Raw genomic sequence first — 16,420 nt, 5'->3', positions numbered from 1 at the left:
GTTCTTAACTAAAGTTTTCATCTGATAACTGAGACCACTAACTAGGCAGGCCTGAACCTTTGGACTTTAATCACATTTAGGTGATTATTAGGTCTTTTGTTTCTGGACCCTAATCATCTTTTCCATAAATTCTGATATTTCCTTCTTTTATGGGACAGTCTACGGGGTCCCTGGGGCCTTGGAGCTCTTATGCTTGTTTTGATAGTAGTTTATTCAGTGTGTGTAGCTATGTCTCTTGGCCATTTGATGACCCCTAAGGGCTTCCCTCATAGCTCAGTTGGTAAAGAATCCACCTGTGATGCAGGAGACCCTGGTTTGATTCCTGGGTCGGGAAGATCTGCTGGAGAACGGATAGGCTACCCACCCCAGTGTTCTTGGGCTTCCCTTATGGCTCAGCTGGTAAAGAACCTGCCAGCAATGGAGGAGACCTGGGTTCGATCCCTGAGTTGGGAAGATCCCCTGGAGAAGGGAAAGGCTACCCACTCCAGTATTCTGGCCTAGAGAATTCCATGGACTACAGTCCATGGGGCCACAAAAGTCAGACACGACTGAGCTACTTTCACTTCACTAAGGAAAGAGGGGGGCTTCCCTGGTAGCTCAGATGGTAAATAATTCACCTGCAATGCAGGAGACTTGAGTTCAATCCCTGGGTTCAGAAGATCCCCTGGAGGAGGAAATGGCAATCCATTCCAGTATCGTTGCCTGGAGTCCCTATGGACAGAGGAGCCTGGCGGGCTACAGTTCATGGGATCACAAAGAGTCATACATGACTGAGCAACTAAGCACAGCACAGCACAAGGAAAGAGGGACCTTGAAGAAGGAATATAGGTGTGGTTACTGTAATTAATATCAAATCAGGCAAACATCTCCTTAACTTTAGTCAGGGCAAGGAGCTCTCCAAGCTTGTTCTGTTTGTGGATTTTCAAAACATACATGCATGGAAATGAAAGGTGAGGACTTCTCTTCGATATTGGTTGGCACCCATTTCCAGTTTTCCTGCTGGAGAGAAAGGAGCTATTATCTCTTACTTCACCCTGAAGACACTGAAGCAGAGAGGTTGAGTAAGTTGCCTACCATCACACAGCTAGTAAGTGGTAGAGTGGGATCTCAAACCAGGAAGTTTGTGTCTGGAGTCTACGTTTCTTGTGTATGTAACTGCTGTGCTTGTCATGGAATTGGTTGCCTGGACTTGTTCCAGGGTCCTAGCCCAGGCTGAGACCCCCTATCATGACTGGGGAGGTTCTTTTTTCACTCAGATTCCCACAACCCATAAGTAAACTGATGGTGAGACTGGTAGAAGACAAGTTGTTCAATGACCAAAGAACGGAGAAACAGGGATTTAGTTTGCAAATCAACCTCTCAACCCAATTTGGCTTAGACACTGAGTATAGGAGGGCTAAGGTAGAAGGAAGGGAATTAAGTTAAGAGAGGGAGGAATATTCATGGCTTACCCAAAAACAGGGTGTGGTTTGGACCCGAAATGAGGCAACACTCCTTTTTAGTCCTTGTATAAGCTCTTCAGGTTGTTATCATAGCCACTGTCAACTGTAGTGGTCCTGGTGGGTGTGTCATTTATCATGCTAATATATTACAGTGAATATGTAATGAGGGTCTGTGTCTACTGGAGGTTAGGTCTTCTGCCATTTGGGTCCTGGCTAATTCTAATCAGTTCTTATTTTTCTCTTTCCTTTTATGATTGAGTGTGAAGCTCAGATAAGAGCAGTTGGTTTCCATTTGAGAAAGGGGCAGGGATATAATTCAGGGCAACAGCCTTTCCTTTTTACTGCTCCTCATTCCTGAGGGAGTCTGAGGGGCAAAGGTTGGTCTTCTGATACCACTTCCTGCTGAGCAAGGGCATTGTCATATATTGGGTTAGAAGAGCAGAATTTTTCCTGATTCAACCAAAATGAATCTGATTGTCAACAGGCTAGAGTCCCAGTTTCTCATAGCCCTAAGTAAAGACCATCAGAAGCTTGACTCGGTTCTCCAAGATATAAAACTAATGAGACAACTGAGGAATAATGGACCAAAGAGCAAGAGAAGGAGAGTAACTGTAGGGGGTTCTAAGAATGGCCTTAGAAGCCCATGGAACCTGGGAACAGCTCTTCTGATCCTTTCAAATTAGTTCAGTCAGGCCCTTCTTGTTCTGAGTATTTAACCAAGTGGCCCTCTCTCTTTTTTTTTTAAATATTGTTTTTTGGAGCATAGTTGATTTAAAATGTTGTGTTAGTTTCAGGTGCACAGAAAAGTGAAGTAGTTATACATATACTTATATCCACTTTTTAAAAGATTCTTTTCCAATATAGGCCATTCCAGAGTTACAGAGTATTGAGTAGAGTTCCCTCTGCTGTATACAGTAAGTTCTTACTAGTTATTTATTTTATATACAATAGTTTATATATGTCAATCCCAGTCTCCCAATTTGTCTCTTCCTCCCTTACCCCCTGGTAACCATAAGTTCATTTTCTACATCTGTAACTCTACTTCTGTTTGGTAGATAAGTTCATTTGTACCATTTTTTTAAGATTCCATGTGTAAGTGATACCGTATGATATTTGTCTTTCTCTGTCTGCAAGCGGCTTTCTCTAGCATCTGGGATGCACTCTCTTCTATCTGACTGCTCATGTTAACATAGAAACAACAGGAAATGGTTAGTGGGGCACAAATTCCCCCTTGATTAGCCAGCAGGTAAACAAGAGCTTTGCAGTGGTCAAATGTCTTCTGGGCCAGAGAGTCCAGTGAAGATTTTATCATTCTAAGTTTGGAACTGGATTTTCTAGTTACCCAGGCCACTGTCCCAGCAACTTCTTTTATACTTATGGTATTATAAATTGTTCCTCTTATTAGGCTCACCAGGGATCCTACAAGAGTGACAAGTTCTGCTATTACCAGTCTAGTTCCCTTCCTGACTAGATGAATGGCCCTCTTTGGTTCAGAGGTGGTGTGAGTGTAATTAAAATCTGAATGTAACCTGGATCTGGGTGTGAACCACCTATAGCCCAGTGTCCCCTGGTAGAGTTTTCTTGGAAACAGTTAATGGCCCAACATGGGTGGCCCTTGCCATAAGAGCCCTAAGGAACAAACATCCCTCAGGGGCACACACTGTCTTGGGTTTTCCTGAGTCACGTTTAGGCTAATGGTTGGTGTCCTTCCATCCAGGGCACTGGCTGCATAGCCAGACCCCTCCATATTTGGTGTGATCCTGTCCCCAGAGCCGATGAGCATGGTAACTGTCTACAGTCAGCTATGCCTGTAGGTGGAGGGCTCATAGTGAACAGTTGGTTGGACCCCCAGGAAACAGGGATTTGACTAACACATACACCTTTGCAGGGGTGTGGTGGCAGTGGGCAACCCAGATGTCCCTGGGCAGAAGCCTGGGTATGGAGGAATTAAACCTAGTTTGGTGATGTTTTCAGCTGTTAGTGCAGTTTCCTGAAAGTCTGGTGGGCTTTATTTATTCCCCAGCTGAGGCTGATGGTGACAGATCCAACAGTCAGTAAAACTCCAGCAGAATAGATCACATCCTGGGCCATAAATCTAGCCTTGGGAAATTCAAAAAAATTGAAATCATTCCAGTCATCTTTTCTGACCACAGTGCAGTAAGATTAGATCTCAATTACAGGAAAAAAAATTATTAAAAATTCAAACATAGGGAGGCTAAATAACACGCTTCTGAATAACCAACAAATCATAGAAGAAATCAAAAAAGAAATCTAAATATGCATAGAAATGAATGAAAATGAAAACACAACAACCCAAAACCTATGGGACACTGTAAAAACAGTGCTAAGGGGAAGGTTCATAGAATTACAGGCTTACCTCAAGAAACAAGAAAAAAGTCAAATAAATAACCTAACTCTACACCTAAAGCAACTAGAGAAGGAAGAAATGAAGAACCCCAGGGTTAGTAGAAGGAAAGAAATCTTAAAAATTAGGGCAGAAATAAATGCAAAAGAAACTAAAAAGACCATAGCAAAAATCAACAAAGCTAAAAGCTGGTTTTTTGAAAAAATAAACAAAATTGACAAATCATTAGCAAGACTCATTAAGAAACAAAGGGAGAAGAACCAAATCAACAAAATTAGACATGAAAATGGAGAGATCACAACAGACAACACTGAAATACAAAGGATCATAATAGACTACTACCAGCAGCTCTATGCCAATAAAATGGACAACTTGGAAGAAATGGACAAATTCTTAGAAAATTATAACTTTCCAAAAGTGAACCAGGAAGAAATAGAAGATCTTAACAGACCCATCACAAGCAAGGAAATTGAAATTGTAATCAGAAATCTTCCAGCAAACAAAAGCCCAGGACCAGATGGCTTCACAGCTGAATTCTACCAAAAATTTAGAGAAGAGCTAACACCTATCTTCTTCAAACTCTTCCAGAAAATTGCAGAAGAAGGTAAACTTCCAAACTCATTCTATGAGGCCACCATCACCCTAATTCCAAAACCAGACAAAGATGCCACAAAAAAAGAAAACTATAGGCCAATATCACTGATGAACATAGATGCAAAAATCCTTAACAAAATTCTAGCAAACAGAATCCAACAACATATTAAAAATATCATATATCGTGACCAAGTGAGCTTTATCCCAGGAATGCAAGGATTCTTTAATATCCGCAAATCAATGTAATACACCACATTAACAAATTGAAAGATAAAAATCATATGATTATCTCAATAGATGCAAAAAAAGCCTTTGAGAAAATTCAACATCCATTTATGATTAAAACTCTCCAGAAAGCAGGAATAGAAGGAACATACCTCAACATAATAAAAGCTATAGATGACAAACCCACAGCAAGCATTACCCTCAATGGTGAAAAATTGAAAGCATTTCCCCTGAAATCAGGAACAAGACAAGGTTGCCCACTCTCACCGCTACTGTTCAACATAGTGTTGGAAGTTTTGGCCACAGCAATCAGAGCAGAAAAGGAAGTAAAAGGAATCCAGATAGGAAAAGAAGAAGTGAAACACTAGCTGTTTGCAAATGACATGATCCTCTATATAGAAAACCCTAAAGACTACCAGAAAATTGCTAGAGCTAATCAATGAATATAGTAAAGTTGCAGGATATAAAATTAACACACAGAAATCCCTTGCATTCCTATACACTAAATGTTACTTTTAAAGATAAATGCATCTGCCAGGGATAAGAAGAATCAACTGTGTATTTTATGTCGGAAGATGTTGCTTATCTTTAGGATGTCTTCAGGAGGTCAGAAAGAGGCTCACGTAGTGGTCTGGCTGAGGGGAGTCTGACAGGGCTGTAAGGAAGTAGGGGTCCAGAGCCTGTTAGACTCAGGGTGTTAATCCGGGGTCTTCCCTGGTAGCTCAGCTGGTAAAGAATCCACCTGCAATGCAGGAGACCCCAGTTTGATTCCTGGATCAGGATGATTCCCTGGAGAAGGGATAGGCTTCCCATTCCAGTATTCTTGGGCTTCCCTGGTGGCTCAGACAGTAAAGAATCTGCCTGTAATGCAGGAGACCTGGGTTCGATCTGATTTCCTGTAAAAATTCCTTTGTGTTGACAGTTAATCTAAGGAGATATTGAGACCTCAAGGTTGCAACTGCTTCGAACAAGACTGGAGGTATCCTTGAATCTGCTACAGTTCGAAAGATTTAAGTCCTCAGTAACATAGTAATATCTGCAGCCTTACCCACAGTGGCCATTCAGCTGTATTCTGCATGCCTGAACCACAGTTACTTTATTTTGATTTCTAAATGTATTTTTCCATAATAATTAAAGCAGATGTACAATGTATGTTCATTAGGCCACAAACAGGTTGCTTTAATTAAAGTATATCATGTAGAAGCCAGTGTGACTTTCCTATACCTAGAGATATATACTTCCCTGGTGGCTCAAACAGTAAAGTGTCTGCCTGCAAGTAGGAGACCTGAGTTCGATCCCTGGGTCAGGAAGATCCCCTGGAGAAGGAAATGGAAACCCACTCCAGTATTCAAGTCTGGAAAATCCCATGGCTGGAGGAACCTGGTAGGTTACAGTCCATGGAGTTGCAAAGAGTCGGACATGACTCACTTCACTTCAGAAATATGTGTGTGTGTTTGAAAGCATGTATCTAATTTCCCCCATATCTTTATATTGAAAATGTAGACTTTTTTTTTTTTAACAAAGTCTGTGAATCTAGGCTTCTAATTGAGGGTAATTTGGATATATGTCACTTTTTTTTTTTTTTTTTAATTTTTACCAGGTGGCTAAACCCCTTATTTAAAATGGGTTACAAGCGGAAACTAGAACCAAATGACATGTACTCGGTGCTTCCGGAAGATCGCTCCCAGCACCTCGGAGAAGAGCTGCAAGGGTGAGCACAGGCAGCTGGGAGAAGGGGTGGAAGTGAGAATTTCCACGTGGGGCTAAAGGTTTGGGGCGGGCTTTGCGTTCCTCTGGGTTCTTCTGATCCTCCTCCCTGACACTGCATGCTCAGTCCCCTCAGGCTGACCCCACGCTTAGCCCACTTTGGAGGTCCATGTTCCCTGTGCATCTGTGGACGTGGAGGGAGCCCGCGGCCACGTCCCTGGAGGCCGAGCTCTGTCCCCAGAGGTGGGGCCCCTGGAGGAGGGAGTCTGCCCTCCTGAACTGCTCATGACCTGTGAGTCCAGCAAAACTTGGCAGGAACTTGTTTCCAGAATCTGGGACTGTTCCCTCAAGGCCTGTTCCTCTGGTGCTTCAGAGTCTGCACCGCTCATCTTTCAGGAGCCCTGTGAGCAGTTCGCCGGCATCTATGGGGCCCCACAGAGCACCCTGCAGTGAAGGCTCGTCTCCCACTCCGCCCTCCCCCATTTCCCTGTGGTGGACACGCTGTTCTTCACTGTGCTCTGTTTCTCTTCGCAGGTACTGGGATCAGGAAGTTAAGAGAGCCCAGAAAGACGCACAGGAGCCTTCCTTAATGAAAGCAATCGTAAAGTGTTACTGGAAATCCTATTTAATTTGGGGAATGTTTGCATTTCTTGAGGTAAGAGATTTTCACACTGTGCATTGTTTTTTGGTGTATGTGTCTCAGTACTGAGGTGGACGGGATGGGTGGGGAGAGAGGCCAGTAGTCTAAGGTCTGAGGATGAACCCTCACAGAAACATGATAGAGCTCAGAGGTTGTATTTATCTTTAGAATGGACAAGGATTGGACCTCCAGGGGTTGCTATTTTTCTTTTAACTGATTAAAAACAGTGTTGTAGAAGCATGGCCTTGAAATAAAAGACATTTTATATTATGCTAGCAAGTTCATGGTGCTCATTATAAACACTGACTGATCTTTGACCAAAAGATTTCTACAGCTTCAGGCAATATGTGGCCTGTGATTTAGAGGAAGGTAACTTGGACCTGAGCCCAGAACAATATACATTTTACAGACGCTTGGCAAATAATTGTTAACTTGCCCAGGTCACTGATAAATGCTTTCCTAGAAGATATCGTCACCTCTCCTCTGACAGGGCCCTGCATCTGGACTGTAGCTGCCCAGAACTCCTAAGAGCACCTTTCCCCAGGCTTCCCCCTTCCCCATGGGCTGGCACTGTGAGCCAAAGCCCCCATGGGGAGGAGCTCCAGCTTCACCGTGAATTCTCTGCACCCTCCATGTTGCTTTCTTTCCCTGGCTGTGGGGGTGGTTTGCTGGTTGAAGGGGTATCCTGGTAACCTGGCATTGGCAAAGGGTGGAGGAGGGAACGTGCAGGGCAAACCAGAGGTAGAAAGCTGTGAGCTCAGTGACCTCCGTGACCCTGAAGATCCTGGGTCAAGACCCCCCAGAGGACAGTCCACCTGGGGACACAGTGCCGGCAGCCCCCTGTTCTGGCTGACCTGCTGGAGGGCTGCTGCAGACCCCCTGGGTGGCTCGTGCTCTCCGTGGTCCCTTAGCGCTGCCTTAGGGACACGGGCGGGCTGTGAGTGTGTGAGAGCAGGAGGGGTGGAAGAGGCAGTTGTTGTGAAAGGGGGGTTTTAGGTGGAGAAGGTGGTGAGTTGTCATCAGTACGTTGTGTTGGGGTGAGTTGGGTGGGCCAGGTGGTTTACAGGTGGGCGGCGTGGCTCTGGTTTAAAAGCTGTGTTTACTGAAGGGCACTGCGGGCATGGGCAGCTGGGAAGGTGAAGTTCATCCCACACAAGTGGGGAAACCATAGAATTTGTAAGCTTACAGGTCCTGGGAGATGGAGTTCTCATTGATGACAAATGTGGTTTGGCCATTGTGCCAGAGGGTAGGGACAGGTGTTTGGGGCAGAGTGCCACCTTAGCCTGCCACTCTGACCACAGAGATACTGCAGTGCCTTGTGAAGGGCACGGGATGGGAGAGGGGGCAGGTGCTCCTTAGACTGTCCCAGCCCTTCTTTGACCCATGTGCAGTTGTCCCACTGATGGTGTTTCCATATATTCACAGTACATTGTCATTTGAAATACACAGGTGACAAACTGGTGTAGCCTGTTTGTGCAGGATTTCTTGACCTCACACAGCAGAGCTCTCATAAATTCTTATCAGGAAACCCTGGGGCCTCAGTGTCTGCCTGTGGCTCATGCCAGATTCCTGGTTGGATGAGTGGCCTCAGGGTTAAATGTTGGATCATATCCTGGAGCAGGTCTTTCTCTGCTGGCCCTGATTCTCTAATTTCCCTTTGGTACCAGATGCTGAAGAAGCTGAAGTCAGGTGCATCTCAATAGTTGGCCCACAAGGATAGGTTTGAACTGAGCTGCTGGTTTTTCTTGTTGTCCTGGGCTGTTAGCCCCTTGAGTGGGGTCACTAAGCCTCAGATGGATCCCATCCTAATTCGAGTCCTGAGTCTTGGCTGTGGCAGCTCATGGGAGAAGCAGACATAGAGGGAGAGGCCTCATGATATCATGAGACAGAGGCTGCAGGATCTGAGGTTCTTCCTGAGAGGGAATCCTCCCCACTGTGGTGCTGGGAGTGTTGATTTCACAGTTTTCCAGCCCCGGTAATACTTCCTGCTGGGGATCCAGGAAGGCCAGGCCTGGGGCTGCATAAGGTGCACCTGCTACAGCCCTGGGCCCTCTTTCAGGAGACTGGTTGTTAGGTAGTCATGGCAGACAAGTGGGGAGTAGTGTACTTGGAAAACAAGGAAGCTCGTTCTCTCTACTAGCAACAGTGCTAATTGGTTAAATAATTGATTGTATGAGCAACTTTCTGTGTTGTGATCTATCTGTACTACTTGCTGGTCTCTGTATTTTAGATATTGGAAGATCTATACTTGGTCAAGAATTTTCTAAAATCCAAACACATTTCCTTTGTGACTGCCAGCCTTCTTTTAATTCCTCTGATGCACAGAATGCCTCATGGATCATCTATGATTCTCAAGCCATACACAGTTACCACCCACAGCACAGGCAGGGCCTCCCCCAGAAACACTGGCAGCACCAACAGGAAGATGCCTGTCCAGGTCAGGCTTTTGGGGTTAGGATTTCAAGTATGAAAACTTCTGTCCTATGAGAATAGAGGAGTGACTATAATGCTCAGAGAAGCAAGTACAGGCTGAAGTTGAAGGTGGAGCTTTTGCAGGTCACCTCTAATTCAAACAGAACAGCCAGGAAATTCTGAGCATTCCTGGCCCCTGTGTGCACCTCCATGGGGACCATGGGTAGGGAGGATGGGTCTCTGCCTGTCCAGTGCCCTCAGGGTAGAGAGGAGGAGCCTGAAGCCTCTGCTTGGGCCTGAGTCACAGAGACCACCTCCCCAGCCATCAGTGCTTCTCTCTGAGGGGTGAGGTCTCCATTGCTGGTGCGTAAGTGGGGTGACCTCGGAAAGCCAGAGTGGGTTCACCCAGTCCCTTCCCCTGAGAGGGGAGGTGTGGCCGGGAGTTATGTCCTCTTCCCAGGACCCTAAGAAGTGGCCCAGCTTTGTCCGGTCACTTGGCCTTTGTCTGAGGCCACTTTTGCTGGTGGTCTCTGGTCCAGGTGGAGGCCGTGGGAAGCCCATGTGTCTGTAAACCTTCCCTTTGGAGCTCAGCTGATGGGCAGGAAGGAAACAGAATCCTCTGTCCACAGTGGGCTCTGTGCCGGGACTCACGGCTGGTTCCCCAGGAGCTGAGTGGTCTTTGCCTTTATTTCCCAACCCTTTCTTCCATGTGTCCCTCACTTTGCTCAACCCAGGAGGCTGAGGAGTGGCTGCTGGTGGTGAGATACTATGGGCTGAGAGCAACCACTGAAGACCACACAGCGGGGGAGAGGAGGAGGGGGCACTGAGTCAAGCAGAAGGGGACCTGCAGAGCAGACCTGCTGTGTGGGCCCTGCTGGTTCCTGAGAGCATAGCATTAGCCATTAGGTGTTAGTAATATCACACAGTGATGCCCCTGAGTCATGAATGACTGTGATACTTTTTAACCTGTTTTATTTTCTCTTTTTAAAGCATATGTAAGATTTTATTGTAACATTCAAAGAATTTTTAAAAATTGAAGTGTGATTGACTTACAGTGTTACGTTAGTTTCAGGTGTACAACATAGTGATTCAATTTTTTTTTATTCAGTATTTTTATTTATTTATTTAAATACCAGTTCCCACTTTTGTTTATTTATTTAGGCTGAACAGGATCTAATTTCCTGACCAGAGATTATCCCAGGCCCCTGGATTTGGAGTGTGGAGTCTTACCCACTGGACTACCAGAGAAGTCCCAATTCAATAGTTTTATACATTACAAAATGATTACCGTGATTAAGCCTAGTTACCATCTGTCACCATACAAAGTTTTCAGTGATATTGACTATATTTCCCATGTTGTACATTGTATCCTTGCAACATATTTATTTTATAACTAGAAGTTTGTACCTCTTAATCTCCCTTGCCTATTTCATCATTCCCCCCACCTCCTCAATCTATTTTCTTTAAGATGTTAGGGAAATAGGTGACTCATAATTAAAAGGTTACATTCATAATGGTTAAAATTTTTAGTAGTCTACTTATAAATGAAACATTAATTACTATCTAGAAAACTTAGCTTTTACAAATGACTTTTCTGATAAAGTTCTTGTCCTGCCGTGATGGCCTATAAGCAGCACTGAGTTTTCCAAACCCTTTGTGAAACCAACCTCTGCCATTAAGGATAGAATAAGTCTCTTCCCAGAACTTCTGATAATCAGTTTAGTTGCTCAGTCATGTCCAACTCTTTGTGACCCTATTGACTGCCTCATACCAGGCCTCCCTGTCCATCACCAACTCCCAGAGCTTGCTCAAACTCATGTCCATCGAGTCAGTGATGCCATCCAACCATCTCATCCACTGTCATCCCCTTCTCCTCCTGCCTTCAATCTTTCGCAGCATCAAGGTCTTTTCCAATGAGTCATTTCTTCACATCAAGTGGTCAAGTATTGGAGTTTCAGCTTTAGCATCAGTCCTTCCAATGAATATTCAGAACTGATTTCCTTTAGGATGGACTGGTTTGATCTCCTTGCAGTCCAAGAGGCTCTCAAGAGTCTTCTCCAGCAGCACAGTTCAAAAGCATCATTTCTTTGGTGCTCAGCTTTCTTTATGGTCTAGCTCTCACATCCATACATGACTCCTGGAAAAACCATAGCTTTGACTAGATGAACCTTTGTTGGCAAAGTAATATCTCTGCTTTTTAATATGCTATCTAGGTTGGTCATAGCTTTTCTTCCAAGGAGCAAGCATCTTCTAATTTCATGGCTGCAGTCACCATCTGATAATAAAAGTGATAATAAAAGCCATACCACCATCTGATAATAAAAGTGATCAAAAACACTTGTTTTAATGGCGGTTTCATAGCACTTTAAGCTGTGGTAGCTCACTCAGCTGTCCCAGAAATCTTTCGAGGTAGACAAGGCAGGTATTTCCACAGATAAGCACCTGGAGCTATAGGAGGGCACATGATGGGCTTAGGATCATGTGACTCGCAGGTGTCCAACCTGGTTTCTGAAGCCCAGTGTTCTAACATCCAGGCCAGTGTTCTCTGCGTTCTGTCCTGAGACTTCCTCTCCTCCCACAGCCTCCACTGATGCTCAGAGCCAGGAGGAGGTGTTTGTTCTGATAACAACTCTGTGCTCCTCTGTCAATTGCTTTCTGTAGTTTTTTTTTTTTTTTTCTTTTTTTCCTGTAGATATTTAGCAACACTTCGAAAATACAAAAAAGAATAGAAGGGAAGCAGAACATGTTACCCCACAATATGCATCTCTGGCAGAAAGGTTATTTTGAGCTTATTCTTTGAGAAATAGACACAGGAAAAGTTCTGAAGACAGAGTAGCAGTTTGCCTTCTGTGAGGAACATTTACATTGATAAAGAAAATCTCCATTTATAAGGATGTCTCCATCTCTGTGGATTTCCAGGTGGCATTATTGGTAAAGAACCCTCCTGCCAATTCAGGAGAATAAGAGATGCAGGTTTGATCCCTGGGTCGGGAAGATCCCCTGAGGTGGGATGACAACCCACTCCAGTATTCTTCCCCAGAGAATCCCATGGACAGAGGAGCCTGGAGGGCTACAATCCGTGGGGTCATAAAGAGCCAGACACAAATGAAATGACTTAGAATGCACACTCCATCTCTGTACTAGGAAGAAAAGAATGTCTCTAAATCACAGAAGAATCTTGTTGATAGAGAAGTCTTCATGAAGAGTTAAATCTGCATAACAAACCCAACCTGACTCTAATTTAAGCTGCATTTCCTATTAACTTTTCATAAGTGTCCCCTCCCTTCTTTTGTCTTTAGCTGGAAATGGTATTTAAGGTGGTGGTTTGGGTCATCTCAGGCTTCCCTGGTGGCTCAGGGGCTTCCCTCATGGCTAAGATGTCAAAGAATCTGCTAGAAATGCTGGATACCCTGGTTTGATCAAGACCTGTGTTCGATCCCTGAGCTGGGAAGATGCCCTGTAGTAGGAAATGGCAACCCACTCCACTATTCTTGCCTGGAGAATTTCATGGACAAAGGAGCCAGGTGGGCTACAGTCCATGGGGTCACAACAAGTTGGACATGATTGAGCGACTAACACTTTGGTCCATCTCAGGGAGTTACTCAGTTTTTCTGGCATTTCTGATGTGTACCAGAAATACATGTGTTAGTAAATTTCTGTTTGATTTTTTTTTTTCTGTCATTTATTACAGGGAGTATCAGCTAAGAACTCAGAAGTGTGCAGGGAAATAAGCACCTTTGTCACCCTAAGCCAGCTTCAATAACTGTCAACTCATGCGCTGTCTTGTCTCATCTCAACCCCTACTTGCTCTCACTTCCAAAGATTATTTGGAAGCAGTTCCTAAACATCATATCATTTTTATCTATAAATGTTTTGGTATGTCTCTTTAAAAGATGTGGACTCTTCCCCCTAAATAATTCCAATTCCATTATGATGCATAAACATTAACTTTAATATCATCAGTATTTAACCAGTGTTCACTGTTGTCTTTTCCCCCCTTGTTTGAAACAGCATCATAAAAGCTACATTTGGTTCATAGAGGTTGTATAGGTTGCTTTTCTATCTCCCTCTATCCATCCCCCCTCTCTCTCTTTCCTCTCAACCATTTATTTAGTTTATTTATTTATTTATTTTTTTAAAGGAAGAAACTAGGTTGTTTGTCCTGTAGAGACTCCCACAGTTTGAGTTTGGTGGACTGCCTCTTCCCCAAGTTGCGTAACTTGCTCCTCTGGTACCTTAGGTTTGGGGGTTAGATCTAGAACTTTATCTCAGTCATTCAGGTTTCCTTTTTGTAGGAGATAGGGTTATAGGGTTGTATACCTCCTTTATGAGGTACATAACATCATTTTGTATGTGTAATGTTAGGAGCGATTCATGATTATTACTCAAGATCCATTAATTCAGTAAGGGTTCCAAAATGATGGTGCTCTAGTTCTAATTCTTCCCCTCTTCATTTGTTAGCTGAAACATTTCCATAAAGAGAAGCTTTGTTATTATAAACTCTTTGGTTACCCTGAGCCATAGTATTTATAGGAAGGGTAGGGAAATTCTTCCTTTCCCAGATGATGCTAACATGCAGTCAGGATGAAGACCACTGTGAAAAGAGGACTGAATGCGTATCTAGGGTCTTGATGTTTATTATCTCCCCAGATTCACTGCTTTTCCTCCTTAGCCCTGGATCCTGCTCAACTCTACTTTTGTCACCTTTTCACCCAGTTCTAAAACTTAATTGGCTTTTCATTTTCCCAGAAGCTCACCCTTTTCTCCTTGTTTCCCTCAAGCTTTTTTTTTTTTTTTTTTTCCCCTCTGTCTGATAGCATGTTTCCATTTCCTATGTTTGCTTTTTTTCTCTCATGAATGAGAGATGTGGAAGTTGGGTAAGAAATGTGTCAAGTATATGTGGAAGCCTGGAGGAGGAACTGTACCCACTCCAGCAGTTCTAACATCTAACTGTGTAAGAAGTTCCCCTAAGGACCAGGAGGCAGTGATTAATATCAGTGCTTTCAGAAGGCTGAATACCAAGGACTATCAAGAAATGTCTGCCTCAGAGACTCTGAGACTCTTGTAGAATCTTGAATGATGGATGATGTGATATTATTTTGTACTCTTTTAAAAATCTCATATGGTTTAACAGTTGTGAAGAATTTTTGTGAAAGAATAAGAACTATATTCTCGGTTTGTAGAAAGAATATTCACGGGGTCACAGATTGATATAAAAGATGAAGGGTTTATGGAGGCAATATTTGACCTTGTTCTGAGGGGAATGGCTACCCACTCCAGTATTCTTGCCTGGAAAATTCCCTGGACAGAGGAGCCTGGTGGGCTGCAGTCCATGGGGTCACAAGGAATCAGACATGACTGAGCAACTAACACACACTCACACTCACACACACACATTACTTATTCAGAAAGTTCTAATTTGGTTAGTTTCATGTTTGATAATGAGTATTTTCTCAGTTGTTTTATTGCTTATCAGTTTGAAGTTTAGGATCAGCAATAGATATATGAGAGAATTCCTTGGTGGCGTCTGCCCACACCGGTGAACACATGGTAAGGGTAGCTCCCGGGAATGGCTGCTCCCAGTGTCTGAATCCCAAGGGTGAGCCACCCCCTGGGATTCTGGGAGACTCTCCAAGACAAGCAGAGTCATCAGAAATTGTGCCTTCCCTTGACATTCACACCGCTGTTCCATTTGGAGTTAATACTTGGATCTATGCAGGAGTTAATCTTCTGGCAGTGGAAAACCTTTCGCCTGGTTTGCCTCAGCCAGTTGCTAACAAATTCCAGAAATGGAGACATTCACAGGTTAAAAATGTTGTTGCCAGCTGTCCTGTTAAATTATTCTTTATCTCTAACCATTCCTTGTGTGTGGAGGGGATAGATTTTCTCAGTCCAACTTTGATGGCCCAATCACTTCCTTCTGTGTGTTCTAGAAGCTTTAAAGAATCGTATTTAGTACTTGTATTCTTATTCTCTCCTGATACACTTTGAGGTTTTGTTTCCTTGTGTTATTGACTATTTAGTTTTCTGTTTTGTTGAGAGAAATTACTGTAAAATTGTTCTTATTTTTATATTTTATATGGAGTACAAAATCTATTTTTCAATTTCAATAGTTGGAACTTATGCTTGAGTGGAAATTCTTTGTACTTTATGCTCTTCACCACTTTTCTAAATTGTCATAACTACTTCTCACTGGAGGCAAAGCAATGCTTAAGGATAACAAATGACTCTACCCCCAAATTATTTCAAATCACTGTAATGGTTCTTGTTCAAAAACCTTTGTTATCTTTTTGAAAATTTAAATCTCAAATAAAGAATAATAATTATTATGGAAAAAAATGAGCAGATGAGTGGAAGATCTGGGCCATGAACTGGCATTATACCTTAATGAGGCTATTTGCTCTGCTGACTTGTTAAATACTGTCTCTGAGCAGAAAACTCCAGGTGCTTAGATGGTAGTGACCTGCCTTTATTTTGCACTTTTTTCCCCCTAAATTTGTTGCATCTATCAGTATTCTCTTTGGTGGATGACATTACTCTTACTTCTTTTTCCTATAATTATAAAATGTTTAGGCTTAAATGGAGAGCTGAGTAACAGGTAACAGTGATTCCCAGAGACACTCAGTTTTCTGGAAAGTTTGAGGCGGCAGGTGTTAGTGCTGGGCTTCTGGTGGAGAGCCCTAGTTTTATAGGCTGTAACACTGGACTGCCCTTGACCACAGATGGACTGGGACTGCCTGTGTGTACAGTGTGATGTGCTTACTTCTCTGTGTAAGCCTCCAGATTTCCATCTCAGTAAACTATAAAGAATGTATTTTACAATTTACTGTATTAGGGACTTTTCCATGAGCTCTTAATGCTTCTTGGGATAAATGATAGGGCTTGCTAGAAATGTTACAGTGAGTCTTTATATTCTTGGGAACTGATTAAATTACTCTGATCTGATCATCTTAATCATAATTCAACTAAATGGCATCCCCTTACTTCTCTACAATAGATGAAAACTTCCATGAATTCAGGGAAGGTGAGGCAGTT

The 16,420-nt window shown here is 43.3% G+C and overlaps 1 protein-coding gene across 2 annotated transcripts in view; it reads left to right on the top strand.

The window, feature by feature from the left end:
* The window catches only part of LOC122686751 (ATP-binding cassette sub-family C member 4-like), a 2,082,459-nt gene that overhangs the window by 1,938,632 nt on the left and 127,407 nt on the right, over positions 1-16,420 (top strand). Inside the window, exons 2-3 of one of the 2 annotated variants that reach the window (XM_043891986.1) lie at positions 6,227-6,337; positions 6,868-6,988. The exons of the other annotated variant lie outside the window; for it this stretch is intronic. Of the exons in view, the coding sequence (XP_043747921.1) occupies positions 6,227-6,337; positions 6,868-6,988 (232 nt within the window). The remainder of the gene's footprint in view (positions 1-6,226; positions 6,338-6,867; positions 6,989-16,420) is intronic. 2 annotated transcript variants of the gene reach the window in all.

The sequence above is a fragment of the Cervus elaphus genome, chromosome 30 (assembly GCF_910594005.1).
Source record: "Cervus elaphus chromosome 30, mCerEla1.1, whole genome shotgun sequence".
Classification (NCBI taxonomy): Eukaryota; Metazoa; Chordata; class Mammalia; order Artiodactyla; family Cervidae; genus Cervus; species Cervus elaphus.
This window is presented reverse-complemented; position numbering and strand designations above follow the sequence as displayed.